Source organism: Vanacampus margaritifer, chromosome 4, assembly GCF_051991255.1.
Source record: "Vanacampus margaritifer isolate UIUO_Vmar chromosome 4, RoL_Vmar_1.0, whole genome shotgun sequence".
Lineage (NCBI taxonomy): Eukaryota > Metazoa > Chordata > Actinopteri > Syngnathiformes > Syngnathidae > Vanacampus > Vanacampus margaritifer.
In genome coordinates this window covers 2,205,972-2,218,366 of record NC_135435.1, presented here as the reverse complement: position 1 = coordinate 2,218,366, position 12,395 = coordinate 2,205,972, and the positions used below count along the sequence as shown (strand labels likewise).

The following is a 12,395-nucleotide window of genomic DNA, read 5'->3' as shown; positions in this document are numbered from 1 at the left end:
TTTGACTAAGATTGTATTTCAATGCTGCACGTACCCTTTCTCCAGTTCTGTTGTTCTCCTGACATCAAAAGGACGCCTGGTGACGAGAGGTCCATGGACCAAAGTACTGGAGCGACTAGGAGTGGACTCAGGCAAGCCACTGAAAGGTAATGTTTAACAACAGCAAACATCATTTATTCAATTAGACAGTGATAAAGTGCATCAATTTTTTTTGCTACCCAAGGAGAAATAAAATATCCCCCCCACCAAACTCTCAGCCACAACTTTGAATAGCATTATTCCTCTATACATTTGCAAGTACACCTCTACAGAGGAGCTAATAACTCCTTGCGCACTCTCTGACAATCGGGCACCACTGCCACTGCCACCCCTTAATAGGAACCCCGACTGTAATGACAAGTTAGTTCTATATTATTTGTTTGGTTGTTAGTAACATAACTATGAGATTCATTTTTCAAAAATCATTTCCAATTTAATACATTTTGTAGAAACTTTATTTAGTTGTACCGCCATTGTTATTTACATCACAACGCATTCAGTGCATATTGACGTAGAGTGGCGGCTGGCTCTCTGAAACGCCTGTAAAAAAAAGCAAGGTAAGCCTTGTAGCGTTTCTAAAGGACGATCAAAACTCTTGAATGCGTCTGGTGAATGAGGAGAGCGCCGCGTGGGCGATAGGCCAGGAGCCAGGTCCACTCCTCAGGATGTTTTTTGTTACCTTTTTTGACTATGATTATCTCATACCTTAGGCCATCACAAGTTGATAGGGACCACTCCCAATTTATGGTCGTTTGGTCACAGGGGCCAAAAAACACCCCTTTTGGGAAAAGCTTCTGACAAAATGGTGTAATTGCAAATGTCAAGGTACAGCAACTGCATAAATGGTCAGAAAACTCTAAAATGTACACGGTGTATCCGGACACATGGGTAACTAGCAGGAAAATAATCATGGGATCCCAGTATTTTATTTCTTAAATATCACCCTCAACATACCCTAAAATATTTTTATAAAATGTTTCTCCCTGACAAATTACCATCAAAAGTGATTAATTTCAAACATTTTATTTACATCTCACTTCCTCAAATGTATTTTAAAAACATCCCACATCTTTAACCTTTAATTTAAATCCAAGATGAGCTTTCTATTTAAAGTATTAGAGAAGCTATGACCAAAATATTCCACTGTACCCTAATTCGGAAATTGAACTATAATAAAATACAATTGGATTTTAATCATCCTCTTCTTCCTGATCATCATCCATATTTGTATGGATTTCATCAGCTGCTAAGTCATCCTCATATGTTTCCTCTTCTGCCAAGACATCACAAGGGCTTTGGGCAGTGGTGTCAAAGTCCGATTGTCGAGGGCCTGAGTCCTGCATGTTTTAGAGGTTTCCCACTTTCAACACAGCTGATTCATATTTAAAGTCATCAGCAAGCTCTGTGGGAGCTTGATAATGATCTTGATCATTGAATCAGGTGTGTGAGTAGAGAAACCTCGAAAACATGCAGGACTCAGGCCCTTAAGGACCGGACTCTGACACCTGTGGCTTTGGGGATGATGTCCCCCTCAAACCATAGTGGTTCTCCCTGGGTAGTGCTCATAAGCCTTCTCCCAGACACATATCTGGAGGTTGACTCTTCTTATGTGCTGGAAGGTGCTGGAAGGGTCTCTCTGTTGACCTCTCCACTTCCCCACCTTGCAAGAGGGTCCTCTTCCATTACATAAGAAAAGTCAACTTCCAGTTACAGCGGGTTGAAAAAGTATACATCCCCTTTAATTTTTCAACATTTTGGCACGGTACGACCACAAACATAAATATTTTTCACTGAAATTTTATGTGAAAGTTAAACACAAAGTAGCACACAATCTTGAAGTGAAACAAAGTGTCTATCTTATTTCAAACTTGTTTTATAACAAAAAAACTGAAAAGTAGGGTGTGCAGAAGTATTCAGCCCCCCCTGAAATAATACTTTGTCGAACCCCCTTTTGCTGCAATTACAGCTTCAGGTCTTGGGGTATGTCTCTATCCAGTTTTGCACATCGAGAGGCTGAAATGTTTGCCCATTCATGCTTGCATAACACCTCCAGCTCAGCTAGGTTAGATGGAGAGCATTTATGAACCGCATCCTTAATCTTTAGTCAGCATTATGAAGACTTAAAAACACTGGCTGGTCCGGGTCAATGTTTTGGAGAAATTTAAAGCAAGAGGATACAAAACTATTTCAAAAGCTTTGAACATCACAGAGTACTGTTCAATCAATCATCCATAAGTGGTTTGAGTACCAAACAACCACAAATTTACCAAGACAAGACCGTGCTTCCAAAGTTTCTGACCAAAGGAGGAGGGCACTCATCAGAGAAGTGCCCAAGAGGCCTTTGATCACTCTAAATCAGGGTTTTGTCAGTTTGCCAGGAGCATGTAGACGACACCGCTGAAGTGGAAGAAGTTGCTCTGGTCAGTAGAGCTCAAAATTCAACTTTTTGGCCTACATTTTAAACATTATGTTTGGTGTAAGAACAACTCTGCTCACCAGTCTCAATACACCATCCCCACTGTCAAACATGGTTGTGGGAGCATCATACATATTGTTAAGAAATGTTCACAAGTCTGTTAGATTAGGCCTCTTAATGAGTAGATAGGCGACTTGAGCTAGGCCGTTGTGTCTTTGTGTCCTGTCCTGGCTTGGCGCCATCTATCTGCACTCTGGCACACTTATCCAGTTGAAACCAGTTAAGACCATCAGGTCACACATTTTCACATGGGCTAGGCTGAGCCGTCTCCCGCGTGGGTGGCAGCCGAGACAGTATAAGAGTAGAGACCATTTTGAATAGAGCAGACCTTCTTGCGCATTCAGCAGATAAGGCTCCACAGCTGTGCACTCGATCTTTCTTGCATCCAGTAAATAGTTCAACTGAGAATATGCAGTTGTTATTATTAGTATAGCAAGCAATCAAGATAAAAGAACCAGAACTTTACAAGTATTTTTTATTCCTTGTCAGGATCTTGTTCTTTTTTAAATCTCCTATTTGGTTCCCGGATTTTGTGTGATCGTGTTTAATGTTGCGCTTTGATACCTTGGTCCAAACAGATGAGGATGATTTAGCAGCTGATGGAATCCATACAAATATGGATGATGATCAGGAAGAGGAAGAAGAGAATGATTAAAATCCAGTTATATTTTATTATAGGTAAATTTTATGATTAAGTGCACTCTACTATTTCTCCATTTGGCTACACAGAATGTTAATCTATTAAGAAATGTTCACAAGTAATTTTTATTCTTTGTCAGGATCTTGTTCTTTATTAAATCTCCTATTTGGTTCCCTGATTTTGTGTAATCATGTTTAATATTGCGCCTTGATACTCTGGCCCACCTGGGGACATAACATTATTCACTTTTAAGTAATTCACTTTAGATAGTATAGTACTACATAGCCCATGTTTCAAATATTGATTAAGATTTTTATTTAGATGCATAAAAATAGCTTAATCACATTTTGAATAGTAATTGTGGAATTTTAAATTTGTTTCCAAATTAGGGTACAGTGGAGTATTTTGGTCATAGCTCCTCTAATACTACAAATGTGGGATGTTTTTACAATACATTTAAGGCAGTTAGATGTCAAATAAAATGTTTGAAATGGATCAGTTTTGATGGTAATTTGTCAAACGGAGAGACTTTTTTTTTTCATCTTTTAGGGTATGTTGAGGGTGATATTTGAGAATTGAAATACAGGAAGCCCTTGATTATTTTTTCTGCTAGTTCCCCCATGTGTCAGGATACACCATGTAAAATGTTAGAGTTTTCTGACCGTTTATGCAGTTGCTGTACCTTGACATTTGCAATTACACCATTTTGTCAGAAGCTTTTCCCACAAGGGGTGTTTTTTGGCCCCTGTGACCAAACATCCCCGAGTTGGGTTTGGTCCCTATCATTTTGTGATGGCCCAAGGTATGAAATAACAGGAAATAATATTCAAAAAAAGGTAACAAAAAACATCCCGAATGAATGAATAATTTCCATTTATTTTGATCAGTCATAAAAGAAAAAAAATACAACACACAGGTCAGTCATAAAAAAAAAAACATACAGACCGGAAAGGCATAGGCTGAAGGTCACGCTTATTTTCGCCCATCCTTTTAACAAAATCTGAACACACAAAACGGTTTGTCACGATGGGGTGGAGGACCCAAATGCATGGAGGCAGGAGAACCATGGCAGGGATGCATGTAATACTGAACACAATTTATTTAACAAAACACTAACAGGGGAACTGGATAAAATTCTAAATAAACAGAATCAACAAAGTTCTGAAAAGACCAAAAATCAAAGTAACAACAAAACACAAGAGTGGTGACAGTGACAATGACTCGACAAGGACTGAATGAAATCAGGGAACTAAATAAACACAGTAACAAGACAACGAGAGACACCTGCACAAGACACACGTGACTTAGGGAACTGATTGGGTAACACCACGGACCGGGATGGCAAGCACAGGAGGACATGATAAAACTTGATGATACATTTACAAAGGGAGACACACTAGGAAAACATGACCAATAAGATAAACCAAAACACAGACCGTGACACGATTAACTCAAATATCACACATAAATGATAATATAATTAACAAAAATAAAATAGCCAAACATCAACTTACATTCTCATATTTTTCAATAACTTTACTTTTAAACAAACGTTTAAAATTAAAAATTGTCCGACACCCTTTTAATTAATCATCAAGGTGATTCCATACCCTCACACCACTTATAGTAATACATTGATCTTTTAATTTAGTCCTAGATTTTATTCTTTCAAAATGTACCTTCCTTCGGAGGTTGCGTCTTTATTCTTTTATCTTAAACATATTCTCTATACAATTAGAGAGCTGTTTATAATACAAATTACACATTAAAAGTGCAATTTTATAATTAAACAAGTCCTCAAATTTCAAAGCTCTTAACTTAATACGACCCATTTGATGGTTCTCTACTATTTGACTTTGTTATTATCCTTATAGCTCTCTTTTGTAGAATAAATATTGACCTTGTATGTGTGGGATATGCATTTCCCCATATTTCCAAACAATATGTTATGTGAGGCAAAACCAAAGAATAATCCAAAATATACAAAGCATGATGATTCAAAAGATCATTCACCTTATATAATATGGCAATTGATTTAGCTATCTTTGATTTAACATAATCTATATGCATTTTCTATTTGAATTTGTGATCCAAAATAACACCTAACAATTTCATACCAAAAACTCTTTAAATTCTCACTTCCTCTATTCTCAATTTAACTGTTAAATCCATTTTACGATTACCAAATATCATACATTTTGTTTTACTTGTATTTAAAGATACTTATTCAGGTCAAACCATTTTTTTTTTTTACCAATTTCAATTCACATTCAGCATTGGTAATCAAATCATTTAAGTGGGTCCCAGAACAGAAAAAAAATTATGTCATCAGCAAAATAATGCAATTAACAAATTTAGATACAAAACATACATCATTCAAACACAAAATAAATAATTTTGGCCCAAGGATTGACCTTTGTGGGACTCCCCATATTACCTTTAAAGACACAGAATAATTTTGATCACAAGATACATATTGCCATCTATCACTCAAATAAGAACATAACCATGAATGAGCTACTCCTCTGACACCATATTTATATAAGTCTTGCAATAATAAACCATGATCTATCATATCAAAAGCTTTTTTTTTAGATCAATAAAAAATCCTATTGAATATAATTTATTTTCTATTGCAGTGGTTACTTCATCCATGAATTTCATGAGAGCTAATCCCGTTGACTGTTTTGCTCTAAATCCATACTGATAATCACTTTTGATGCTATATTTTTTCGATAAAACTCTCCAATCTGATCACAAATAATTTCTCCAGAATTTTAGAAAATTGTGGAAGCAGGAACACTGGTCTATAATCAGACACTGTATATTTTCTTTTTTTTTTATCACCTTTGCTGCTTTCATTTCAAATGGACATTTTCCAGTTGAAAGAGACAGATAAAAAATGTAGGTTAGAGGTTTAGCCACAACTTCAATAGTATCCATAATTAGGGCCATATCCAAATCATTATTATCTGTAGACCGTTTACTTTTAAATGCTCTAACAATCTTTATTTCTTTAAGATACATACTCTTTGGATTTATTTCTATCAAATTACTTACATCATCAATATTACTTGGCTGAGCAATATCATTTGCTAAACTAGGCCCAACATTTACAACAACAAAAAAAGATTAAATTAATTTGCTATGTCTACCCTATTGTAAAGACAAGTATCTACTTTTTTTTAGTGGCTTTTCCAGTGTTCTTTACAATTAAACTATGAATTACTTTCCAGGTCCCTCTGATATTGTTTCTGATCTTTTTCATTAGTTTGCTGTAGTAACTCTCTTTACTTTTCTTAAGTATCTTTATCAATTTATTTTTATATATCTTGTATCTCTTCTCTACTTCTTCTGTTCTATTACATATTATATAAAGATTTTTTTTAATTGCACTCTCTAGGGGTTTAGAAATCCATGGCTTGTTTTCTTTCTTCCTAACATTATATGTCTTTAATAGACAGTTTTTATCATAGCATTCATTAAATATCCTCAAAAATGAATTATAGGCTTTATCTACATTAGCAACATAAACAGGATCCCAAGTTTGCCTCATTAGGTCTGTTCTTAATAACTCCACTGTTTCGTGATTTCTCAATCTGAATATTCTGAAAAAAATCTTAAACACATTTTCTGCTTAATTTACAGTGAAATGTTATAAAAATAGGCAAATGATCACTTATGTCTTGGATAAACAACACCCACCTCCTCCCCCTCCACACACACACTTGGTTCCATGATGTTAGAATAAATGTTGTCAATTCAGGTTGCAGAAGAACTAGTAATTTTACTTGGTTTACTTATTCTAGGAAATAAACAAATACTGTACTTAGAGTTAATAAAGTCAGTTGTCCCTATATGTCCCTCTGTTTTTAGTAGGTCAATGTTGAAATCCCCACATACAAATACAATCTTCTTATTAATAATTTTTTCATACAATTCAAACATTAGTTCCTTCAAAACTTCAATTTTACATACAGAAGCTTTATACACACAATTTATAATCACATTTTTACCATCTCAATTTCCACTGTTACAATTTTCAACAGGTCATCAATCACTTTTGACATATTTACTACTTGATTATCAGCTTTCCTCAACATATAAAATCACACCTCATCCCCTTTTTCTTTTCCTGTTAACAAAAAACATATGATACCCTTCCAATTCATAGTAATTTACTTTTTCATCATTCAACCATGTGTCTGACACTGCTACAACACTAAACTTAGTGTTAAGCATCATCACGAAATCATAAACCTTTGAAAAGTTTGCCATCATGCTTCTATATATGTATGTATAATTGAAAAAGCACCTACCGATTTAACCTCTAGATTAAATTGTTGTTCAGTATAATACCTACATTCATTGTACATATGGAAAAAAATTGCTTCCGGATCCAAATCACATTCCCTATCATTTGTTCCATTTTCATGTTGTTCAAGTGTTTCATATTAGCAATCAGGATATGAGTTCAGAACCATCTAATTTCCTCCAGCCACTAAATTTATGAATGTCCAGTAGCCATATAGTTCAACTCATAAGTACTTTTGTATTCTCCAATGCCTCACAGATCTCCAAAAACAAAGTAAAGCATGTACTGGACATAAGCATTCCATTGACAGTACTCACAAATGCCTCTTGCTCCATATCCGTCCAGCTTCCACAAAAAAAAAAGGAAAAGAAAAACAAGGAAAAAGGCTTTATACGCAGTCGACTCACTTGAATTAATGCTCGCCATTGTCCATTCAATATCATCGGAATTGTTCCAGTTCATCAATCTCCCGAATAACGACAGATTTCCCCTCTCCGGGTCATGATCCATTCGTGCGAATCCATACCTTACAATCTCTTGTCCACGTTGCAATTTTTTTTTGTTTTCTCAGTAAGAGAGCACATCTGGCAATATCAGCATTTCTTTTTGTCAAATATTCATTCACATAGACATTTGTCCCCCTCAACTTGTTTCCTTGTCTAGGTAATTCTGATTTATGTTTACAATTTGCAAAGCGAATAATAATGTTAGGTTCCGCTTGTCCAGCTCATTTAAAAAGTCTCCTTGGAATAAGTGACAGGATGAAATACTTTCCTTTTTAATGTCTATTTGCTTACTGTGGAAAAAATGTGGCACCTGTTCCTCAAGAGATTGTTGTTCCTCACACGGAGCGTCCTCGCCCCTAGACTCTCCACTAGCAACTCGTGCATAAGAGCGGTGTGTAGTTCTCAATCCACTGACAATCACATTATCCATGCGTGTATATTGTTCTAAATCCTCGACTCTCCTCTCCAAGAAAGCAATCTTGTCATCTTTTCCCTTCATCATTTTCTTCAAACTCTTCACCTCCTCCTTCACCAATTCCTTCATTTCCTTCAACAAATTTATCAGTGTGATATCTTGTATCACATTAATTTTCCCCGTGAGGGTGTCCAACGATTTCTTAAACTCCTTCATCCGTCGTCTGCTTTGGGATCTTTCCATCAATTTTAAACAAAATGTTCCTCGTGTGATGGTTCAATGGAACTCTGATGAAAAGTCTGATCCTAAGGATTAGTTCATAAAGTGGAGTCCGCAAGGCATCCACTCCGCCATACTTCCACAACCTCATGACAGCAGTCACCACAAAGCCGCATTTGCCACTCACCAAACTCTGACCGGGCTGACAAGAGAACAGCAACAGCCACCCGGCAGATGATACAGCCCTGAGTTTTCAACAAACTCCGACTCCCTACTCCGGACTGTACGGCACAGAACGCCAACGTAGCAGCGGAAAACAGCGGGAGGCCGCGTGTGGAGGCGCGTGGTGGTGTGTAGTGGCATGTGGCAGGGCGTGGCACGTTAGCGGAAGTCCAGTCCACATTGCAACCAAGTGCTTTCCTGAGGAATGGACCTGGCTCCCGGCCTAGGAGGGAGACTCTCTCGATCGCATGCTGTTTCTTACGCTACGGAGGCGTACCTTGCTTTCTTTATAGGTGTTTCACATTGCTCGGCAGAAAGCCAGCCGCCATTCTACGTCACTATGCACTGAATGCGTTGCGACATACGTCCAAATAAAGTTTCTGCAAAATGTATTCAACTGGAAATGATTTTTTTTTAAATAATCTCATAGTTATGTTAGTAACAACCAAATAAATAATCTAGAGCAAACTTGTCATTACAGTCGGGGTTCCATTTAAAACACGCGCACTTTGTTCTATTACAGGGGGAAAAATTATAACATATTCCCTCGAGTCTCAAACCCCCACCCTCTACCCAACCCATCTGAGGACAGCAGTAAGTCAATGTTCACCAAAATAACAGCCCACTAATGAACAGTAGATGGTGCTGTTTGACGTTTGATTTTAAAAACCCTTTCATGCACAAATTCTGATGACCTACAACAAGATTTTTTCCCCTCAATTATTTTTATTATTCTTTAGGCATGAAAAAATTATTAACTTCATTTTTTTTTATTTTTAACATGGAGTTTCTCGCCTGTTTCACACTCAACACTATTATTTTTTTTACTGGCAGGAAAGGGCTTTCATAAGTAACCACTAGCCGTAAACGGGTTAAAAAAGTAAATTTAGAAAAAAGCCAAACATTAGCAACTATCCATTTCTGGATACATAATATATGACGAACAGATGACATACTTCAAGTCAGATTTTATTGACACAGAAAAAAAACTCCCTTTTAAGGAATGAACCACAAACAAAACTGTCATTTTTGGACTGGGGGAGGATGCTCAAGTAACCAGAGAACCCACTCATCATCCAAGCTTCACACACACACACACACACGCCATATTTGACACAAATCAAATCCAGCAAATCTTACTTAGAGTAAAAAATCCACATCAGGTCCTCAGACTCCTCACATTCCTACAATGCGTTCTTCCTGCAGATAAGTTGGCTTTTGTTGGCTTCAAGGGCTCGTTTCATCCTGACTGGATTCGTTTGGAAGTGGACCCGAACACAGCCAAGATCCACCAGGTTCTGCCAATCCCTGTAGTCCACAAGATGAAGCTATGAGTGACAGGCAGAATGTGAAGGACAACAAAGAGGCCATGTGGCTGCAATCTAATGACAAAACACACACATAGTAATACACTATACATTGACTGCAGACTTTTCTGCTCCAAGCAACTGGTCCAGGTCCAAGTGGTGTGTTTCAGAAAGGGAATTATGTGTTTGGGTGTGTTGAGAATGAGAAGCACTGTCCACGATGAATCTAAGACCACCTCATTAGTAGATGGCTTAAACTCGACGTAGTCCCTCCTTAATACTGCTGCTGCAAAATGATAGCGGACTCTTAAATTAAAAGGCAATTTAGTGACACTGCACTTATACGTTATTTCATGAGCACATTAGTCATTATATTGTTAGCATTGAGTCCTGCTGTAGCTAATGGTAGTTTTATGTAAACATGAGTTTATAAATCACCTCATATTCCGTGATAGCTAAACCATCAAAGTTTATTTTTGGAAGGCTAATGCTAATGCTAATTCTAGAAAAACAAAACATCTGTATTGGATTATGCACATGTGCTTTGCATTAACTCATTCAAACCCAAAAACATATAAATACGTTTTTTAATACTTTGTCCTGCACTCCCCAAAATGTATTTATAGGGTATTTTTTTAAATGCTTTTTTAATGTAGAGCATACAAAAGGCTTTGATACAGCTTCTGGCATGAAGAGGTCGCTTAAAGATATTACAAAAAAATGGCCAGCATGTGGCAGCAGAGTATAAGAGATCAGCCAGGGCCATATGTTGCAACAAGCTCTATTTCCCAGTGTTTTCAACAGGTTTGTGAATATTGCTGAAACTTAGCTATATTCTAATGCTAAATGCTGCAAAACAGATACAAATATACTTTCTTTCCTGATGAGACTCTAATCTTTGTTTTGGTAAGTTCTGTTTTTATAGCAATAGACAGAATATTCAGAGAAAAAAACAAGCAAATTTGCCACTTTATATATGGCAAAATTGTGAGAAAATAACTCGGAAATTTGCGAGTTTATAAAGTGACAAATTTGCGAGAAAAAAACTCAACAACTTACAAGAAATACATGTAACGTACTTTGTGCCAATACTTTTCGGTCCGGTTTTCAAATAAGGAGATAGTAATTGCTTTAGCAGATTAACCATATGATGTTAATATTCGCACTTTGAAGCGATGGGTATGGCCAGTGACAAAGATGCCTCGCTTTGCGAAGGGCCACTGTCATGTCTGGGTAGAGCTGGCTTTGGTTGAGGGCCCCGATTGGTCCTGAGTGGATGCCTGCCCTTCCGCAGGCTGACCAATCCGGGCCCTCAGCCACTTGTGCCTGGCCCCAGGTGTGACTAATCCCCTAATTAGTGTGGGTGCATTTAATTCCCGGGTGGTGATCAGGGAATTAAATGAAGAGAGTAAGCAAGAGGCCCATAACAAAATGATCTGCTAAATGGCAAATGATGGCGTTTTTTATAGGTGTCATTTTTTTATTTAAAAATCCTACAGAAACATTTGTTCCAATCCGCACCCTTCCCTCCGCCGAAATAGCTGGTCTATTTTCGGGGGTGTAGGAGTAATTCAGTAAATCCCCATATATGGCATATATTTTATACTTATTTATTGTACAGACTCCACCAATCCAAATCTACAAGGGACATCATCTGAGTTGTATGGTTGTTACCGTCCTATGTATATGACTCATGTAGAGATTATAAATTCATTTTTCAACCTTCTGCGAACATGCATATGAATTGGTCACTGTAAACAAAATGGATGTGATGTATAAGTGATTTGAGCTTGTAAACTGAAAAAGAAGTTAATGTTTGTCATTTGAGACTTTTGTACAGAAATAAATGATGCTACAAACAATGTTGGAATGGCATCTGGTTGTTCATAGAGACCCCAATACCATATCGTCGCTCCTGTGAAAAACACTTATGTCTAGGGATGTCCCGATCACATGATCGGAAAACGAGTTTTCAGCTGATCCGGCATCGAACATAAACGATGGGACATTTAAACTTTTAAAGGTCACAAAGCTACAAAATAATCCAATTGTGCAAAAAAAAAAAAAACGTGTGTATGGGCCCCACAATGTAGCAAAAACAAAAGCGTGCATACACACACACACACACACACTCAAGTTTACTGTTAAATCAAATAGTCAACCAAAACTCAGTGTTACTGTGAGTTAATATAGTGAATTGTAGTGATACATAATTTGCCCAGGGAACGTTGGGACAATGGGGATTTCCGGGTGGTG

The 12,395-nt window shown here is 37.1% G+C and overlaps 1 protein-coding gene across 5 annotated transcripts in view; it reads left to right on the top strand.

Moving 5' to 3' along the window:
• cemip (cell migration inducing hyaluronidase 1) overlaps positions 1-12,001 on the top strand; it is a 203,186-nt gene extending 191,185 nt beyond the window's left edge. For all 5 annotated transcript variants that reach the window (XM_077563841.1, XM_077563842.1, XM_077563838.1 and 2 more), the window contains 2 exons: positions 46-146; positions 10,039-12,001. In XM_077563841.1, the coding sequence (XP_077419967.1) occupies positions 46-146; positions 10,039-10,166 (229 nt within the window). In that variant the 3' untranslated portion in view covers positions 10,167-12,001. The remainder of the gene's footprint in view (positions 1-45; positions 147-10,038) is intronic.
• Positions 12,002-12,395: the final 394 nt, after the last annotated feature.